The sequence below is a fragment of the Balearica regulorum genome, chromosome 5 (assembly GCF_011004875.1).
Source record: "Balearica regulorum gibbericeps isolate bBalReg1 chromosome 5, bBalReg1.pri, whole genome shotgun sequence".
In the NCBI taxonomy this organism is placed as follows: Eukaryota; Metazoa; Chordata; class Aves; order Gruiformes; family Gruidae; genus Balearica; species Balearica regulorum.
In genome coordinates, this window is record NC_046188.1 from 26309463 (window position 1) to 26328102 (window position 18640).

Below are 18640 nucleotides of genomic sequence, written 5' to 3' on the forward strand. Positions count from 1 at the left end.
AGGAAGAAAATTAGACTGAAAGGAGAACTGGGTTTGTTACAGGAACAACGGCTGAGTTTTCTGCCTGGGTAATGGTATCAGGTTTAATTGTCGGTTGAGGAAATGCAGTTGATGGAGGTTCCCCGATGCTGTTTAAGTGACCTGAGTGGTTTTGGCTGAAGGAAATAATTGAGGAGGCAGGGGGTGATCTGCTTTCCCCGTGGGTGTGTAGGGTGGCAAGTGACTGAATGTTGTTCTGGCTTGGGAAGCAGATCTGGTGTCAAGATGAGACTGGCCTGAAAGTTGCCATCTCACTGGTTTGCTGTGTTTGAGGGGGACGGGAGGAGCCGACAGCTCTGATGGTGGTTCTGTTGCAATGAAAAGTCCTTAGGTGGTTGGCAAAAGTCTTCCTTTTTTTTTTTTCTTTCTTTCTTTCCTGTTGCCACTATTTTATTGGGCTTGTGTGTAAATGCATATAAGAGATTCCAGCCCTGATGGGAGAATGACTATTTTGTATGGACACTGGCCATTGATGTGGCTTTTGTCCTTGATAGCTGATACTGGCGCCTGCTCAGTGCCTTTTGCGCTCACTCTTCAGCCTTCTGTGGGTGTATTTTAAAGTTAGGTTCCCATGGGCATTCCTATTTATTGGTTTGTGCATGCTTTGCTTAGTGTGAGAAAATACTGTGCCTTTTCACTCAAAAGAAAATTGTCGTCTTGTGCGTGGCATGAGATGCACGTACCATTGGTGGTGGACGTTTGTGCACGTGGGTTGAGATGACGGTCTGCACAGAGATGAAGAGTTCTCTCATCTTAGTTGGATGAGGTAGCATCAACCTGCAGAAAGGTTTTAAACCCATCCTCCTTCTTAAGTTTGGAACTTGTCAAGGGAGAGAAAAAAAGGAAGTTAAATTTATCAGTGCACCAAAAAAAACCCAAGAGGCACAACAGATTTCCTAGCACCTCAGTAAATCAGTTCTGTATAGCATGCTTCCACTGGCTTTGCAGCTGTAGCTGTGTGACCGTGTCATTACTGCCTTACAGTTCCTTTTGTATGTGCAGCTACGCTTGTGCTTCCTTCTAGAGCTTTGCATTGTGTTCCTCTGGCTTCACCGCAGCAGTAATACAAACAAAATGTATTCTCATTACTGGCCTTCCTTTCCTTGCTGACTTGAGAGAAGCAATGGCACTAATATAGTTTATTTTATGATTCCATGCTGTCTATCCCAATTATGCCAGTACTTCTCCTTGAGTCAAACCAAGGTGAAGCTTTCCAAATCCCCCTTTTCCCTGCAGATGGCAGGAGACCTTTGCTTGCTCTGTCCTTGGATCAAGATCACTAAGACCTGTCGGACAATTCAGCATTTTTTTCCCCAGCCTAGCCATGATGGCACCTTATGTTGCTGATTCTCAGAATTCGTTTCTCAGATTGTTAGCTGATACTTAGCACAGATACTATTTTAATTTAGATCTGCATTCTGATAAGCGAGTGGCAACATATCTTGAATACCAGCTACTCGCAGTTAGGTTCTTTACCCCATTGTATCCCAGCTGCAAGAGCATCCTTACAGCTGCTGGCAGTGTCTATGCTAGAGGGAAGTTGATTGTATGACAGCCGCTTTATCTCTGGTGGCCACCTGACTTGGTGTCTTTTTTACCACTTCATGTAGAGATAATAAAATGAGAAGTTGCTGTGCTGATTGAGGGAGATAACTAATTCCCTCTGTCCAGTGAGTGCTTAAATTCTGCAACCCATATCAAGAGACTCAGGCTTCAATTAACTTAAAAACCCTTGTAGTTGAAATAATAAGTCTTTCTCTTTTTATGCTTTCAAGACAGAGGCTGTGTGACTTGTCGTACGCTTTACAGAAGGGAAAGAGTTATGGACTGAGGCAGAAATAGCTTGGGTAGATGAACCTGCAGGGCCAGTTTTGTGATGATGTTTTTTCAGTGACATGAAGAAACTGATTCTGTAAGGTGTTGGAGGGAGATCTCATAGATTCCCAAATATTGGTAAGTTTCTGTGAAATTCCTCAGCTGTGTGGGGAGGAGCCACACACCTACCACAGCCAGGCCAAGCTGGAGCAGAGTTTCTACCAGGCATTTGTAGCACATCTTGGATATGTACTGTGAAAGAACTAAAATATCAAGGAAATTGCTAGGTCTGTGATTCTTAATACACAGAGATATGAGTTTAGAATCCTGAAGCTTCATCTGGGAGGCATATGAGAACTTATGCCCTGGGGACTGCAATGCCGTTTGCTCAAGCAGAGGAAAGAAGAAAATAGCTGAGTGGGTGGGATTTTCCTTGAGATGTGGGGGAGGAAAAGACAGTGAGAGTCTGTCTGCTTCTGCAGCGCAATCGAAGAGCTCTGCACAGACTTACCTCTTGGTTTTCATATGCGTTAAAGAGCTCAGTGGAAGTGTGCAAAGGCAGCCAGATCTGTGTGATTATTGGGATGGAGGGAAATAAGAGACATCTGAAGAGGAAGATAGATGAGGGGGAAGTAGGGAGGAAGTGGCAGCTGAGGCGGTGGTATGGCAGGCAGGAGCAGCACATCACTTGCATCTCCAGAAGAGTGACTGCCTTTATAGATGGTTGCTGTGGTGAGCCTGGGTCTGTTCATTTCATTCTCACTCCTTTATATAATCTGTGTTCTGAATGAGTAGATACCGACTGTGTAGGCTCTGTGGCTTTTCTTCTGGCGTACGTCCTGGTTTTTGTGTGCTGCGTCAATCCTTGCTGTTAGATTTTTATTTTTTTATCTCAATCCTGACAGTAAACTGTAATCTAGTGGATAATGCTGCTGAAACTGAAATGCCTTATGAGGATACCAGTTTCCTGAATACCTAAAATGACCACAGCAGCAAAAAAACCCCAAAACCTAGCTTGCTTTGGGGTCCAAGAACTTTCAAAGATGTATTTTTATTTTTTTTAGGCTTGACTATAAATAGCCCTCTAGATCTGGGCAAAATCAGTTTCAGAATTGTATGTGGCATTTTGTGGGGTGTAAAGGCTTGAAGTGGTGTGTCTTGGTTTTAGCTAGGATAGAGTTAATTTTCACAAGGAGCCAGGACAGGTGAGCTGAGCTGGCCAGGGGTCCATGTGATGTCATGCTCCCATAAAAGGGGGCCAGCTGGGGAGGGGTGGCTTGCAGTGGCTCCAGGACTGGCTGAGTGTGGGCTGAGTATTTTAAGTTGCCTTGTGTTATCACCCGTTGTGTATATTCTAAGTATTGTTGTTGTTATTTTCCTCTTCCTTTGCTGTCCCAGTAAGTTGTCCTTACCCCAACTCACCACGGGTTTCACCTTTGTTTCCCCATCTCCTCCCCATCCCGCCAGGGAGGGGTGAGTGAGCGCTGCGTGGTGCTGAACCACGACATGGTACCTGATCCTTAGCACTCCTCATGAATAGCACGCAGGTTCTTAGCAGCTCCGTGAAACCCATGAGCCAGATGAAACCTATGGAGGCAGCATTTGTTTTGTTCCATCTTGTACCTGCTAGTTTTGGGGGTCATATAGTGAAATGAGATTGTGACAAGTGGAGGTTGAGGACATGGTAAAGCCTAGCACCTCATCAACAGCGATACCTTTATGGCACCTCTCCATGGATTTGATGTCTAGTGATACTCTGGCATCTTACACCTCTCGCATGTTTCTACTTGCTAGATTTGTCTACAACAGTGGAGAGGTCTAACTTTTTTCTCTCCTTTTTTTTTTTTAACTTTTCCAGGCAAGCTAGCAAACGACAGGCTACAGGGAGCAGCATTGCAGGACAACCCTTTTCCACAAAGAGGAAGAAATTGCTGTGCTCAGGTCCTCACCTTTCAGCAGTGATTCTGTGATGCGAGTTCCAGGAGTTTCTCTTTCTGTGATAGTCATCTCTATGGCCTCTTCTTGCTGACGTTTGCCCCAGTGTTGGGCACAAAGAGGAAGGATGCTGAAGAATGGGTACCCTCCTTTTTGCTTTTAGAACATGGGCACTTGTCTAAAGGTATGTGATTGCTCTTTGGTTGGAGGGATGGAATATTTGTGGAGGCCAGCAAAGGGGATTTGCTGGGCTGGAAAGTCATGGCTATTGTTGGGGGCAAATACCTCATTTAAGCTTTCTGCATGCTGATGTCCATTGCTGCTGCTGTTGAGATGACTGATGAATAATTCCCCTTTTGTATTTGTTTAAAAAAAAAAAAAAGAAAAAAGAAAAAGCAGCTTGAATGCACAATGTAGCTTCTCACTAACTGAATGGTGACATGGCGAGCTATATTGTATGTATTAGTGTATGCAAAATTGTTTGTCTAATTGTCACACACGTTCCTTGCTGCTGCTCTTGTTCCATCTGTCAGCTATGTCTTATCAACCAAACAGCATGTTGTTGCTCTGGGTGTGGTCTATTACTACATGTTTGTTTAGCAGTCCCCTCAGTGAGAACTTAATTCTAGATTGACGTCTCCAAAAATTGCTGTAATCTTAATAGTGTACAAACCTAAGGTTTTAGCTTGTGTGTTGATCAGTGGAAGTTTCAGCGGAGAAGCTCCAATTTGCAGAAGTGAGTAATAAAATACAGATGGACTGTTTTTCAGTTGTATTCATACTTTCTGTAGTAGAGTTACAAGGCAAAAAAATGGATTCAACTCTGCCCTAGAAGGATTTTGTTTGTTCTGAACAGATAGGGATGGTCTTGTCCACAACCCTTTTATTCCATAGCTTTTTCTTCTAAGGTTGCTGGTTGAGGGTCCATTTTGGTGGTGGCTCTGTGATGTGCTTTCATGGCAGGCTAGAAGTTAACTTTATGACTTGCAGAAGCAAGTAGGTGTGAGAGTTTGGATGAGTGGCTTTTGGCCACTGCTGTTGAACTTGGTAATCCTGCAAAAAAGTAGCTCCTTCTTGCAGTACCCAGAGCCTGCTCTCACTGGTTTCTGAGGATAATTTGTTGTCCTTCTTACAGATCTTTGAATCTGGGAATCTGTGATGGCGGGAGAACTGTTCCTTGTAGCATGCTGTGCTGTTTGCATATTTCACGGTCTTATGGAATAATGCTTTAGGGATGTTCTTGGAGAGGAGGATAGATGATTGATAGGCATTTGTCTGAGGAATCATAGATTAAATTTAGGCCAATGTGTGTGAGGAAGAGTCATTGGACTGGACTTGGCCTATTTTGTGTTCTAGATGCAGCTGTGATCCTCGGCTGTGTGTCTCACCGAAGGGACCTGATGTTTTACATTATTGGTAAGTGAAGGAAAGGCTGCCACTGTATCTGTTGACCTCTCCATAGGCTTTAGAAGGGTTTCTTGAAAGCCTCTGCTTTCATGTTAGTTCAGAGTCTACCTAACAAACATGAAGTTACCGTCACCCTGCATTGTGCCCTCCACCTGGCAGACTTGCCTCTCCACCATTATTCTTGTTCCTAGAGTCCTTCCATTGACCTCATTCCTAAGCCATCCCCTTTTTCTTTCGAGAGTTAGTGCAGGGTTGTTGCCTCTGTGATGCTTCTTAATCCAGCGTTGTTGTGATGTGCAGGGGTTGTGTGGTTATATGACTGTTTTCCTTAAAGGAATCTCTGTAGTTCTAATTTGCGACTCAAAGGGAATTCCATGCTTCTGTTGGGATGTCTGCTAGCCGTACCTGAGACTCTGTACCACCTTTACCTATTTCCTCTGTTTGCAGTCATTTGCAGAGTTTTAAGGGATTTGTTATTATCTAACCTTACTTGTAGCGTAACACAAACCATAAATGTTCACACAATAGCTTCTGCCTTAAACACCTAATTTGCAGTCGAGTAGAATGTCATTAATAAAAGGCATCTTGGGCTGATGCAGAGGGGATTTTGGTGCCTGACTCAGCCATGCTGATGCAACCACTCTGTTCTTTCCTTGCTGCAGGTGGGATCACGGTATCTGTGGTAGCTTTCTTCTTCACCATTAAGTTCCTCTTTGAGCTTGCCGCACGTATAGTCAGCTTCCTTCAGCATGAGGACCGGGAACGCCGAGGGGAGCGAACTATTTATGACTACGTGCGAGGCAACTACCTGGATCCCCGGTCATGCAAAATCTCCTGGGATTGGAAGGACCCCTATGAGGTGGGCCATAGCATGGCCTTCCGAGTGCATGTAAGGGAATATTTCTGTTTCCATGCAGCTTTGGGGGCAGGAACAGAGGTCTGGGAACAGAGATGGGCTCTTCAGATGTTTTTTGTTGGGGCCAAGCTGGATGTAACTTAGGAGTAGGAAAGCTGTCTGTTTATGTCTTCTGCCCCCCTTAACTGTGTTGCAGAACTCTGTAAGTGCATATCTGAGGTTTGCACTTCTTAAAATCTTATCTCCCTCTCTTTAGAACCCTCTGAAGAGCCGAAGGAGCCCAGGCATGTTCTTTCTACTGCTTCCTTTACTGGGAAGTGAGTGGGCTGAGCCTTGCCTTCAACAGACTTGGTGCTATCTTTTGGTTGTGCAGCTGAAGTCGGGAGCGTGGGAGTGGGCATTTTACCAACCCAAGAGCTGTAAAGCTTTATGGCCGCTCCCTGTTCCTTCAAAATTGAGTGTTGTTCTGTCTGACCTGGAAAAGCCTGCCAAGGACTCTTGTTTCCCTCCAATCCCAAGAGGCCAAGTCTAGGGGAATGGGATAAGTATACAAATAAGATGGGTGAGGGGCCCGAACACTGAGAGTTTGGAGCTACATGGAGAAAGTTTGAACAGGTTTTGTTGGGCTTACGTGCCCACTTTTCTGCGCCACCTTACCCACCCAGAAGGGTATCAAAATAAGAAGAAAAGTTCAGCTAGGTTGCCGTACCCATCCCTCTTGGGAAGGTGAGGAAAACCCTTCTGCTTGAGGGTGACAAGGTGTTCCAACTCCAGGACAGGCAGTGAAAAAGAGCTGAGGGAAAAAGGACTTGTTCTGTTCCTGCTGTTTAAATTTATTCCCTTCACCTTACTGACTCTCTCTAATGGCAGCTCCAGCAATGTGCCCTTCCACTTCATGCTTGTCTCCCATTTGCTTAGGTCTTTATTCATCAACAGTAGCTGTTGCATGCGCTGGTTTCTCTCACTGACAGTCAAGTTACATACTACTTCAGGCCTCACACCCTCCCTTATTTAGAAACTGGGAATAACAGTAACCTTTTGCTGACTGCAGGCTGATTGCACAGGGCAGACAGGATCTGGCCCACCAGCTGCTGACTCTTGAAGAGCCCCACACGTAGGGTTTCAAGGTGTAGTTCTTTCCTTGTAAAGAAGTACCGGTTGAGGTATGTTACCTTCTGAAATTGTCCAGCAGATCACTTCTGTGATTGAGCTGCCTGTGATTTTAACTAGCACGTTGTTTTCATGCTGATGCTTATCAGTACAGACTGGGTCAGCTCCTTAGGTCAGCATCTTCTCTGCACTGTTTTCTATAACAAATCAGTGAAAGCTTTTCCAGAGCTTAGGTGTACAGATAGGATCTGCTTGTCTCTCTGAAAGGATGTGGCTTTGCTCTTTTCTTTTTGGTAGTAGGTTCTCTTGGTTTCTACTCTGATACTGCACTAACAGTGCAGAGAAGAAATGCCCAGAGGCGTGTTCTTTTCAGGGCACTCATTTGAACCCCAGCACAAAAGAGAATGGGCTGTTCAATGCCTGCTTGTGCCCTGTTCGCTTGGGAGAACACAGCCTGTGTGACAGAGCTGGCTGTTAATCTTTTTTCCTTTGCTGAGCTGAGGTTCTTGCCCTTGTTTCCCCAAGGCAAGTTGCTTTCTCTTCCTCTGTGCACTGCATATTTTTGCTGACCTGAATTTCTCCATTTCCCATGCAGTTATTCTATAAAAATGGGCAACCCTTCCCTGCTCACCGGCCTGTGGGGCTGCGAGTTCACATCTGCCACGTGGAGCTAGCAATTGATATTCCTGTAACCCAGGAAGTTCTTCAGGAGCCTAATTCCAATGTGGTGAAAGTGGCCTTCACTGTGCGCAGGGCTGGGAGATACGAGATCGCTGTAAAACTCGGTGGCTTGAATGTGGCCTACAGCCCCTACTACAAGGTGTTCCAGCCAGGTAAGGTCTAAGTGGCCCTCCAATGATTCAAAGTAGATTTGGAGGAATTGGAGGCAGTTAGGTAAATGTGTTTCCAGCTAAAATAGGTAGGTGACAGGGAAAGGGTTACCCTTCACCATTTTCCTCTTGCCATGCATAGATCCCAGCAATAGCCCCATGACTAAAACATACTTGTGACTACCAGTACGTGGCAAAATAGAAACCGCCTTACAGAATAAGTCATTAGAGCTGCTTAAATTCACTAACCACTTGTCATGTTCTCCATTTTGTAGTCAGAGACTGCCTTTTGTGAAAGTATTGAGTTATTTGTATCTGAATTGGAAATGCTGTCATGATTTGACTCTTTCTCTGTTGAATATCCTATTCTATTTCTCTAAGCTCCTGGAGCCGTTGATACCTTTGATTATACTCTTTTTTTAAAAGCATTTCTTTTTTATCCATTTTAAATTCATTTCTTTCTACTTTTGTTTTTTGACCACAATCAGCATCTTTTATATTTTATGTATATATTCATTGAAAGTACCTCTATTGCATTGCGTTGTGAATAGATATAAAGCTTGCTAAGATGCCCCTTCAGAAAGAGGAAGCTCAGATTTGACTCGGATACCCTCCAGGCTAAAGTTTGTTTGATAAGCTGAATTTGCATGTTTCCTTGGATGTCAGCTGACTTGTACTTTGTATGTGCAGTGGGAGCAAGTTCTTGAGCTGAAGGTTAGAATGATGGAAAAAGCATTCTTGAGAGGGCTAGTAACTGAGTTTGCTTTATCAGTATTAAGTTTCTGACCCAAGGCAAACCCTGTGCACCACGCCATGCATGTTAGTGCTCAATACTTTGTTTTTTGAATGTAGAGGCATAGAGTATGTTTAGATTCAATCCATTTTCAACAGCATTGCGCCTCTCGTTGCTTTTCCTTTGCTCTTCGTAGCTTCACCTTGGAATTTGTTTGACTCTAAACTGTTGTTGTCTGCTTCAGGGATGGTGGTTCCCTCCAAAACCAAAATTGTCTGCCATTTCTCCACTCTGGTGCTGACCTGTGGGCAGCAGCACACTCTGCAGATAGTTCCCAGAGATGAGTATGACAATCCCACCAGCAATTCTGTGTCCCTGATAGATGAGCACAATTACAGCCTCTCCATTCATGAGGTGAGTGCAGCCTCATCTCTTGCTTATTTGACTTGAGGTGAGCTAGAGAGCCCCCTTTATTAATTTGTTTTCTGTTTAGCTGGGTCCTCAAGAAGAAGAGAGCTCTGACATTGTGTTTGAGAAGTCTGTGGTGTCCAATCGGCAGACTTGTGAAGTGTTCTTCCGACTCACCTTGCACTGTAGGGGGTGTTTCCATGCCTGCATCTCCTACCAGAACCAGCCCATAAGCAATGGTGATTTTGACATCATTGTTCTAAGCGGTGAGTCAAGAGCTACTTGATATTCAGTCTCCAGGTGTCCTCTTACAAGATGCTTTGCACATTTGTGTAGCAGAGTTAAATGTGGCTTTCCTGCAGGCTAGCCATGCTTAATTGCTCAAGGAATGCCTGTTCATTTAAAAATGCTAAGGTAAATGAATTTGCTGCTGTCAGGGGAGATCTCTCAGGGCTGATACTCTCTGTTCCATCAGCAGATAAAAGCACGTGTGTGTGTTCCTCTATCTCAGGAGGTTTACCTCTGAAATTAGGCAATTTTTATTGCTTGCTAGTACTTAGCATCTGAGCCATACTGGAAGTGAGCCAGTCAGTATATTGTAGGTTAAGGTATATGGATGAAGAACGCTGCATGTAACCTATGTGCGTTTTTACAATTTTATAATTCCTGGTTTCTTCAGGAGTGAGCCAGTGTGCAATGTGGCTGTCAAGTGGCTGTGCCTTCAGGCTGGTGCTCTGAGAGAGAGGTTCTGTATGCCTTTTTTTCTTCAACCAGTCACTGTCTGAAGCCAGGACAGACAAACTACTGTCTTGAAATCTTTTTGTGGCACTCTTGGATTCTCTTTATCAGAGATTCACTTGACCAGGTTTTCCTTTGGATGTGTAGCCTTTTCTTTAAAGTCGTAGTAACTAATTTGGTGGTTGTGGATTCTTTACTTCTTGATTCTGGTCTCCATTAAGATTTACACAACTCTTTTGTATCTGTTTCCCTCAGAGAATGAAAAGAACATTGTAGAACGCAATGTGTCCACCTCAGGTGTCAGTATTTACTTTGAAGCCTACCTTTATGATGCTCCTAGTTATACCAACACTCAGTGGCAACTTCCACCAACACACCTGAGCTCCTCCCAGCGCCGTCCTTCTACCGCAACTGAGGATGAAGATGAAGATTCTCCCTCTGACAGCCAAACCCCTGAGAAAGTGAAGAAACCTAAAAAAGTGTACTGCTATGTTTCACCTAAGGTAAATATCACAAAGTTACCACTCTTGAGTGCGTGTTTAAAGTGCACTGCAACTAAAGAGCTTCCTTTGTGCCCTATAACTTAGCTCCAGATTTAGGTGCCTCAGATTTGGCTAGAAAAGGTTTGCTTAAGGCTAGACAGCAAACATGGAGCTCCTGACTGAGAATAACGTTAAAATGCTCCTTGAAGTTTTAGGACTCCTTGTGTCTTTCTAGGTCTGATCCAAAGCGTACTGGGATTTTTTTCACTGGTTGTTCAGTATCTATTCTATTTGCCTTTCCTTTGCTCTGGTCAGACCAGACCTGCAATTCCCTTTCTCAGTTTCTGATACCTGTAGATCAGAACTTAGAGGAAGACACTTCTCTGATTTTATGTCTTTGTCCTGTTTCTTGAATGTTTCAGAGACAGGAAAAGGAAAGAAAAAAAAAAAGGTCAGAGGATAAAGGGTAAATGTGTAAGTAGAAGAAACAGGATTCAAGCAAGTCAAGAGAAACTGAGAATTCTTTTATAGTAACAATATGTTAACGGGAACTATTACCCCTTATTATTGCCTATGAGCATTCAGGGAAATTAGAAAATTCTGCTAAATCTACTAATTAATTTAAATTAACTTTGTTAATGTAGTGATCTGAATACATTCTGAAAAATGCAGTGATAAATATCAAAGTGAAAGACTAATCCAGGAATTGCTTTCCTGGCAAAGAGAGAAAGAGGGCTGTGAAACAGTTAGAGGATGGAGGAGGGTGTTGCTAGAGATTTCTAAATCTGCTGCATGCCGCTCTGTAAGAACTGACTTTGGGAATGAGTGCTGGGTCCTTGTGAGCTCAGCATCCTTTCATCCTTGGGGTATTGTTCTGGACTTTTGTACTCTCTTCTATTGCATTACGTCATAACGGAGATCACCAGAACTGGGTCCTGTTGCAGGTTCCCTTTAGGTGCCGAAGTTGTTAATGTGATTCTGATGCTTGCGTAATTGTATCCCTGGATATCTCTCTACATATCTGGACCATCTGTCCTGTACAGTAGATAACTGTTACTATGCTGTTCTTTAAGAGGTTGATGTTTGTATTTGCTTTGTTTCTGGAGAAATGCTGCTTCTCATTTTTTTTTTTTCCTCTGATCATTGCAGCTAGAACAGGCTTGTGCAGGAAATGGTTTTGTGTTTTGTCTAAAGATGCTGAAAGTTCATCTTAGCTTGCTCTCCAGAAGGCGATAGTTCCACAGTTAGTAGTTGTTTGGCAGAAATACACTAAGAAGAAGTTTCTTCAAATCTCCTGGATTTAGCAGTTGCAAGTGCTTTTTAAAAGTTGTTTGAAATGGTTGTGAAAATTAGGGAGTAGTAGCAATAGTTCTGTAAGTGTGACTTTTTGGAAAACCTTTTTGTCAATGCATTACAATCTTGTCCTGAATTCAGCCTCTCAAACATACTTAACGTTAGCTTCCAGTTAGAATGGTGATGTTCTACTGAACACAGTGGCTTACTGCTGTAAAATCCGTGTCATGCTGGGATCCCGCATGTGTCATAAATGCATGCAGTAAAGTCTTACTGACAAGTTGCTTACAGTTCTGTACAGCTTTAAAGGTTTTTATATACAGGGCCAGAAGATGTCACCAAATGTTGCAGATACCTGTCCCTGGGGTTGTAGGGAGGTCTGGCCTTACGAATCTGTTCTATGCCTTGTGTTTCAGGGACAACCCTTAACAGGTGTGTGACCTTTTAACATTTTCTTTTCCTTGTGGTTACTCAGCAATTCTCAGTGAAAGAATTTTACCTGAAGATCATTCCATGGCGCCTTTTCACCTTTAGAGTATGTCCTGGCACAAAGGTGAGCCTCTTTCCATGTACCTGTCACTGCACCTCCATGTTGTTAGCTTGTGGTGCTTGTGAATGACAGTCTGATTTTTCCCTTTTGGAGAGAAGGGCTTCCACCCACAGAGCAACATTTTGTTGTGTAAAATTCAACTCTGGAATTCCCTCTCAGTGCCTAAATTCTGCTAATATTTATGAATAGGAGCCAGTTGTATTACTCCTTCCTGCCTTTTGTCCCAATGCTAGGCAAAAATCTTGATTTCTTCTGCATTTCTAATTGTTTATTTTCCTCATAACCTTGCTAAAATGCTGTGATTGCGTCCACTGAAGCCCCTAGGCTAGGGTGTGAAGTTTGAAGCAGCCTCCTAACTGGAGTCTGGATGCTTGAAATAGTGTTCCTGTTAACTGCATTTGCATGGGTGAGCAGAGAAAGTCTTAGAGCACAGGTGGTGTTGCTCTGTCTACTGAACATACTGTGCCTTCTGCATGATGGGTTTACCCTTGCTTCTTTTTGCTGCTAGTTTTCATACCTTGGTCCTGACCCTGTGCACAAATTACTGACACTGGTGGTGGATGATGGGATCCAACCCCCTGTGGAGCTCAGCTGCAAGGAGAGGAACATCTTGGCAGCCACTTTCATTCGCTCTCTGCATAAAAACATAGGTAAAAGGGCGGTGAGGTGGGTACAGTAGTCAGGAAGTTAGCACTTGAGTCTGCTTGTTTCCCTGGGGAATAAAGATTGCCAGCACTGAATGACCTCTGATGAGAACTCTGATTCCTGGAGTCTCATGTTCTGTTCCTGTTGGTGCTTCCAGTGAATGTGTTCATCATGCCAGCTGTTCCTTTTCAGTTTGGCATTTTCTGTCAGGGTCTTTGAAAGCGCACCTGTGAGTATCTGAACGTTAGCAAGACTAACTGCAAACTGCCTTTAGAGTTCTGTCTCCAAACCTTGCTGTAATAAACTCATCCTTGGGCTGTAAAGCTGACCTGTGCAGTTAGTCTTAGGAATGCCTTCTAGATGTTCAAGATGCTGACAGCTCAGGCCTGACCCCAATTTGTCACTGTTCTCAGGAGGCTCAGAGACCTTCCAGGACAAAGTGAACTTCTTTCAGCGAGAGCTACGTCAGGTGCATATGAAAAGACCTCATTCAAAGGTCACGCTGAAGGTCAGCCGTCACTGTCTCCTGGAGTCGGTGAGTGTACTAGGTCACTTTGCTTAAGCCCAATGCTTCCTTAATCCTTTTTCTTCTGCTCAGTGCCTGAAGAAATCCAAGCTGGCATGTGCTAGGGCAACCATGCAACCATGCTATAAATGATTAGTCCTTCTGTTTCAAGGCAGATGCCAGTAGACAGCTTGAGATGGGAAAGGAAAAAAAAATCTTAAGGTAGCTCCTCTGTGTTCAGGTTTTGGTATTGTGTGGGATGCTGTGTTCCTTCTTTACAGTCACTAAGATCAGATAAATTTCTTAAGTAATTAGGAAACTTCAGCTCTGATAATTTTTTAAGGAACTCGTCACAGAGTAAATTAAGCCCTGAGAGATGTCTAGGGTAAATGCATGTATAGCCTGGAAAAGCAGGAAATCTGCTGGTGCTATTCTGTCCCCACTTTGCCCTGGAACCTGAGGCCCAGAGAGAGACTGTCTACCTGGACCAGATTTGGGAGCAGAACCTAGAGTTCCCGAGTCTTTGTCTGCTGTTTTTCTGGTACAGAGCCATTCAGTGAGATAAGCTTCAAGGCAGGTGTTACTGAGCTGCATGCATGAAACCTGCATTGACAGGCTTCTAGTTGTGGTTCGATGTGATGATAAAATACTCTGTAGAGTCCTTGAGTTAAGTCTTCACCGATGCTGACCTGAGCTGATGTGTTTCCGAAATTGAACTTGAGTCATTCATGTAATACAGTTCTTAACTGACATTCTAAATACTGTGTATGCAGGGCAGGCAGTTATCCAGACTTATTGTTTCCACATGTGTCTTGCAACAATAATGTTATAAGGATGGAAAAGAACATTTCTGGGGAAAGCAGGAGTGGCCAGGATTTCCCTGGATTTAGACTCAGTAAATCTGTGTTTTGGAATATCTTCTGCATGTATGAGCTTGCAGTGTTTACGAGATTATATTTTGGTTAATAGTTTGCTGCAAAATGACTTCACTTCTAAACAGTATTTCCATGACTGTTTTTTTTCCCCGATATTTTCAAAATTCCTGCACTGTCATGAGCACTGGTGTTACAGCCTAGTAAGACAAAATAAATTAAGTGCCATAATAATAATAAATGTCAGTTTTAGCATCCAAGGTTGACAGGCACAATGAATGTGACCAGTGTGTTTAGCCCATAGGTGTGACTAGCGTGATGCTCTAACCTATTTGAAGATAAGATAAGCCAAAGCTACCTGTATGAGGACTGCTGTGTAGCTTTTTAAATTTTCTTTAATTGGAATCCAGAATCAGGACACAGGAAGTTCTAGACACTTGAAATATTTTGTTACTTTTTTGCATCGTGACTTGTTTTTAAGTATGAACTCAGTGAACCGTTCAAGCTGTTTTCTAAGGCTCTCTGAAACTTTCCTTTTTTAAATCTAATTCGTGGGCTGACAGTGCTTTACAGAAATTGCTCCTTCCCACAGACATTTTAATACTTTAAACAATACTGTACTGCAGTCTTGAGAGGGATACATCTGTGCTGTGCTAAGACCTCACACTGGTTTTAAGATGAGCTGTATTTATGTGGATAATGTATCTCATAATAGAAAATGAGGAATTGGTTTCTGTGGCTTTGGACAAATAAGGATTAGGAACCTTAGGAGTTCCTAATTCTCAGTTTTATACTTTAGAGTACTAGACTGTTCCCTGGTTTTTTGTGTTGCTTAAATTGCCAATCCACATGTGCAGGATTGCATATTGGTTACAGCGTACCAAGCAGTAACAGCTGCTGCTATTTTCTTTTTTGCTTTTTTCTTTTGCAGTCTTTTAAAGCAACACGAAATTTTTCTGTTTCTGACTGGAGCAAAAACTTTGAAGTGATCTTTCAGGATGAAGAAGGTGAGTTATCCTGTGAATATATTTGAGGAGGAAGTGAAAGGAGTGACGGTGGAGTAGTTTTAGTCTGAAATTGTGGTTTCTTGTAGTGTGTCTATCCTTTGTCACTTTCCAGCCCTTTTGCTTTCTCACAGATGTTAGTGAATTATCCTACCAGTGCTATTCTATCCCTACTTTACACAGGGACGTGAGGCCCAAATAAAAAATATTGGGACTAGTTTTGGGTGCAGAACCTAGAGTTCTGGAGTCTCTGTCTACTGCTTTTTTGCTATAGAGCTGTTCACTGCGATGAGCTCTCATGTCAGGTAAAACCAAGCAGCATGCATGAGACTCTTGAATTGATGACCCATGAATCACCGAGCTTGTTTTATCTTGTAGCTCTGGACTGGGGAGGTCCACGCAGAGAGTGGTTTGAGCTCATCTGTAAGGCGTTATTTGATACCACCAATCAACTCTTTACCCGCTTTAGCGATAACAACCAGGCGTTGGTGAGTCTGCAGATATCCTATGCTGAATGCACAGAACTCTGTGCATTGACATGCTGCTGGTTAAATAATGCTGCTGCCAGATTGATTAAGTGGTGTGCAACATTACCCATTCTTTGCTTGCCTGCACAGTCACTTCAGTGGCTTTCTCAAAGCTTTGCTTAATGATCTTAACGCATTGAAGTGTCAAAGAACTGGCTGGATGAACAGCAGAGGGTGGCCAGTCAGCAGGGAAGGCTGAATTTCTGGGCAAGAGGAGGTGGCATCAGGGTATCTAGAGGTTCTGTTGGGTCTGAATGTCTCAGAATCCATTTCTGTCTCATACAGCTTCTGGCCTGTGCATGTGAAACATTTTGTATTCTTCGTAGGCATGCTCAGGCATTTTATTTCTGTTGCTTGGCTTAAGGATATTACACTAAAGCTCCTGGGGCAGCCAGAGAGATGCAGTGACTTGAACTGGTCCCATACTTGCTATTTGTGCTAGTCTTGTCTGGTAGGTGGATGTTTCATTTTGCTTCCTCTTTGCAGGTGCATCCAAATCCAGGGCGTCCCACATATTTACGACTCAAAGTGTATGAATTTGCAGGCCGCCTAGTAGGAAAGTGTCTTTATGAGTCATCTCTGGGAGCTGCTTACAAACAACTAGTTCGAGCTCGCTTCACCCGATCCTTCCTGGCTCAGATCATAGGACTTCGTATGCATTACAAGGTAGAGCTCCTCAGCCTCATCTGAAACCTATTTGGTCTGGGGAGAGGTTGAACGTTGATGTAGTAGAAGCAGATCCAGAGTCCTGGTTAACCATGCATGTGGTTTTTTTTCTTCCCTCCATGTCCCTGCCTTCTTTTTCTTTCACACAGTATTTTGAAACAGATGACCCAGAATTCTATAAATCCAAAGTGTGTTTCATACTGAACAATGATGTGAGTGAGATGGATCTGGTCTTTGCTGAAGAGAAGTATAGCAAAACAGGACAACTGGAGAAGGTGAGGGAGGCAGTTCCTGAAGATGGGACAGTTTAACTCCTTCTGCCTGTAGCAGGGGAGGCTGAGAACTCTCTGTGCCCCAGAAAATTGAGCTTACTCTGGACAGTAGCTCCTTGCTTGGGTTTATTCTGGTCAGAAGCTCAGATTTGAGGAATGCTGCTGGTCACATGTCAAGTGTTCTCCTGTTTTCAGGTGGTGGAACTCATGACAGGAGGGGCTCAAGTACCAGTGACCAACGAAAACAAAATCCTGTATCTCAACCTGCTTGCACAGTACAGGCTGGCCAATCAGGTTAGGGAGGAGGTGGATCACTTTCTGAAAGGTAACGTGCTGTCTGCTTCCTGCTCCTTCCTGCCTTTATGTCCCAGGGGATAGCACTTGCTGCTCTTCTCTCTTCTCCTCTTCCAGGTCTTAACGAGTTAGTTCCTGAGAACCTCCTGGCTATTTTTGATGAGAATGAGCTTGAGGTAATTGCTGCCTCCCTAAGCATCTCTATCCTGACTTTCCCACTCTGTGACAAATGAAGCAGTTTCTGGATCTGGAATACAGCCAAAATGTTTCTTCTCTAAGCATTTTAAACACTTGTAATTTGCACTGTTGCTTCTCTTCCTGGGCTCCTGACTTTCTGACTGCAGACTCTTGCCTTTCAGTTGCTTATGTGCGGTACTGGAGATATCAGCGTCTGTGACTTCAAGGCACATGCTGTAGTCGTAGGAGGGTCTTGGCACTTCCGTGAGAAGGTAAGTGAAAGGGTTTCTCCCTCCTGCTTACTGAAACCAGTTATCCCAACTACAGCAGAAGACAACTTAAACAGGGAACAGATTTCTTGGTTGGAAATTAGGCTTCCAGAAGGACAAACTGGAAGATTCGGGAGTCAGGAGTAGGACTGTACACATTATGAAATAATGTTTCCCCCTGGAGATATCCTTCAGCCTGGCTGACTAGAGATGATGCTTAATCAGTTACCAGCAGGAAAAAAATCAGCAGCAGTGGTCTTTTTAAGAAAATCCAACAAAGCACTAATTAAGAACAGTTCAGCAGGGAATCAGGAGGAATTGGTGGGAATTATTGCTACTCAAGACGTTCGTGGTGATATACTTATCTCTAAGGGATGCTTGAAGATCATGATTGCAGCCCACATGGAGTGTTTGGAATTCAATGCTGTGGTAGAGTACTGATGTAGTAGCCTAAATTTGTACCCTGTAATTGTTCCCATCCCTCCCTGCCTTTCCCAGTGGGAAGGGTATGGGAATGGTAGCAGCTTCATTTAGAAAAATAATGGAAGCAGCCAAAGCTGCCAAGATTAAAAGAGATTGGGAGTAAAACCTAGCTGTAAACACTGGGATGGTTCCACCTTCCTGCAGAAGTGCCAGAGGATGTGGAAAAGAAGATGAGCATAGTGCAAGAAGCAAATGAGCTTCTGCATTGTAAACCTACCTCATTGCCTATGCAGGTATTTCTAAAAATAAAATCTCTGTAGGGAGAGCAGAAGCCTTTTTGCTTAAAGGGAAAGACTGGTGGGAGGTAGTAGCGTGAGACATCTCTTAACTGATAAGAAGCAGCTATGTAATACTTGCCTCTCTGTGTCACTCTGGTAAAACAAAAAAATTCTGATGATTAGTAGAGCACTTGCTTGCAAGGGCAATTGACTGATCTTCTTGCAACTTGCTTATATGCTTCTTTGATTTGCTTGATTGACCTGGATGTACCTTTCCTGTTTCCTAACAGGTCATGAGGTGGTTTTGGACCGTGGTCTCCAGTTTTACACAGGAAGAGTTGGCCAGGCTCTTGCAGTTCACAACTGGTTCCTCCCAGCTACCCCCAGGAGGGTTTGCTGCGCTCTGTCCATCTTTCCAGATAATTGCAGCTCCAACTCACAGTACTTTGCCAACAGCCCACACTTGGCAAGTATCTGGGGGTGGTAGGACTTGCTGCGTCGTGCTTTTGGGA

At 43.6% G+C, this 18640-nt stretch overlaps 3 protein-coding genes across 10 annotated transcripts in view; 1 reads left to right on the plus strand and 2 right to left on the minus strand.

The window, feature by feature from the left end:
• The window catches only part of DLST (dihydrolipoamide S-succinyltransferase), a 92649-nt gene extending 92326 nt beyond the window's left edge, over positions 1-323 (minus strand). The window contains exon 1 of the mRNA XM_075753915.1: positions 318-323. The gene's annotated coding sequence lies outside the window, so the exon portion shown is untranslated. The remainder of the gene's footprint in view (positions 1-317) is intronic.
• The window catches only part of FCF1 (FCF1 rRNA-processing protein), a 290016-nt gene that overhangs the window by 7077 nt on the left and 264299 nt on the right, over positions 1-18640 (minus strand). The gene's annotated exons all lie outside the window — the stretch shown is intronic.
• The window catches only part of AREL1 (apoptosis resistant E3 ubiquitin protein ligase 1), a 41897-nt gene that overhangs the window by 1219 nt on the left and 22038 nt on the right, over positions 1-18640 (plus strand). For 3 of the 8 annotated variants that reach the window (XR_012835629.1, XR_012835630.1, XM_075753903.1), the window contains exons 2-19: positions 3713-3973; positions 5146-5205; positions 5859-6085; positions 7758-7995; positions 8970-9139; positions 9219-9399; positions 10127-10374; positions 12122-12199; positions 12705-12846; positions 13255-13376; positions 15150-15225; positions 15601-15710; positions 16236-16415; positions 16565-16690; positions 16883-17012; positions 17099-17157; positions 17341-17430; positions 18419-18594. Coding sequence is in view for 6 of the 8 variants with exons in the window: in XM_075753903.1 (XP_075610018.1) it covers positions 5190-5205; positions 5859-6085; positions 7758-7995; positions 8970-9139; positions 9219-9399; positions 10127-10374; positions 12122-12199; positions 12705-12846; positions 13255-13376; positions 15150-15225; positions 15601-15710; positions 16236-16415; positions 16565-16690; positions 16883-17012; positions 17099-17157; positions 17341-17430; positions 18419-18594 (2369 nt within the window). In the remaining 2 variants the exon portion in view is untranslated. Of the gene's footprint in view, positions 1-3712; positions 3974-5145; positions 5206-5858; positions 6086-7757; positions 7996-8969; positions 9140-9218; positions 9400-10126; positions 10375-12121; positions 12200-12704; positions 12847-13254; positions 13377-15149; positions 15226-15600; positions 15711-16235; positions 16416-16564; positions 16691-16882; positions 17013-17098; positions 17158-17340; positions 17431-18418; positions 18595-18640 lie in introns of those variants that run through there. The other 5 variants (XM_075753904.1, XM_075753905.1, XM_075753906.1 and 2 more) reach the window with 5 other exon arrangements.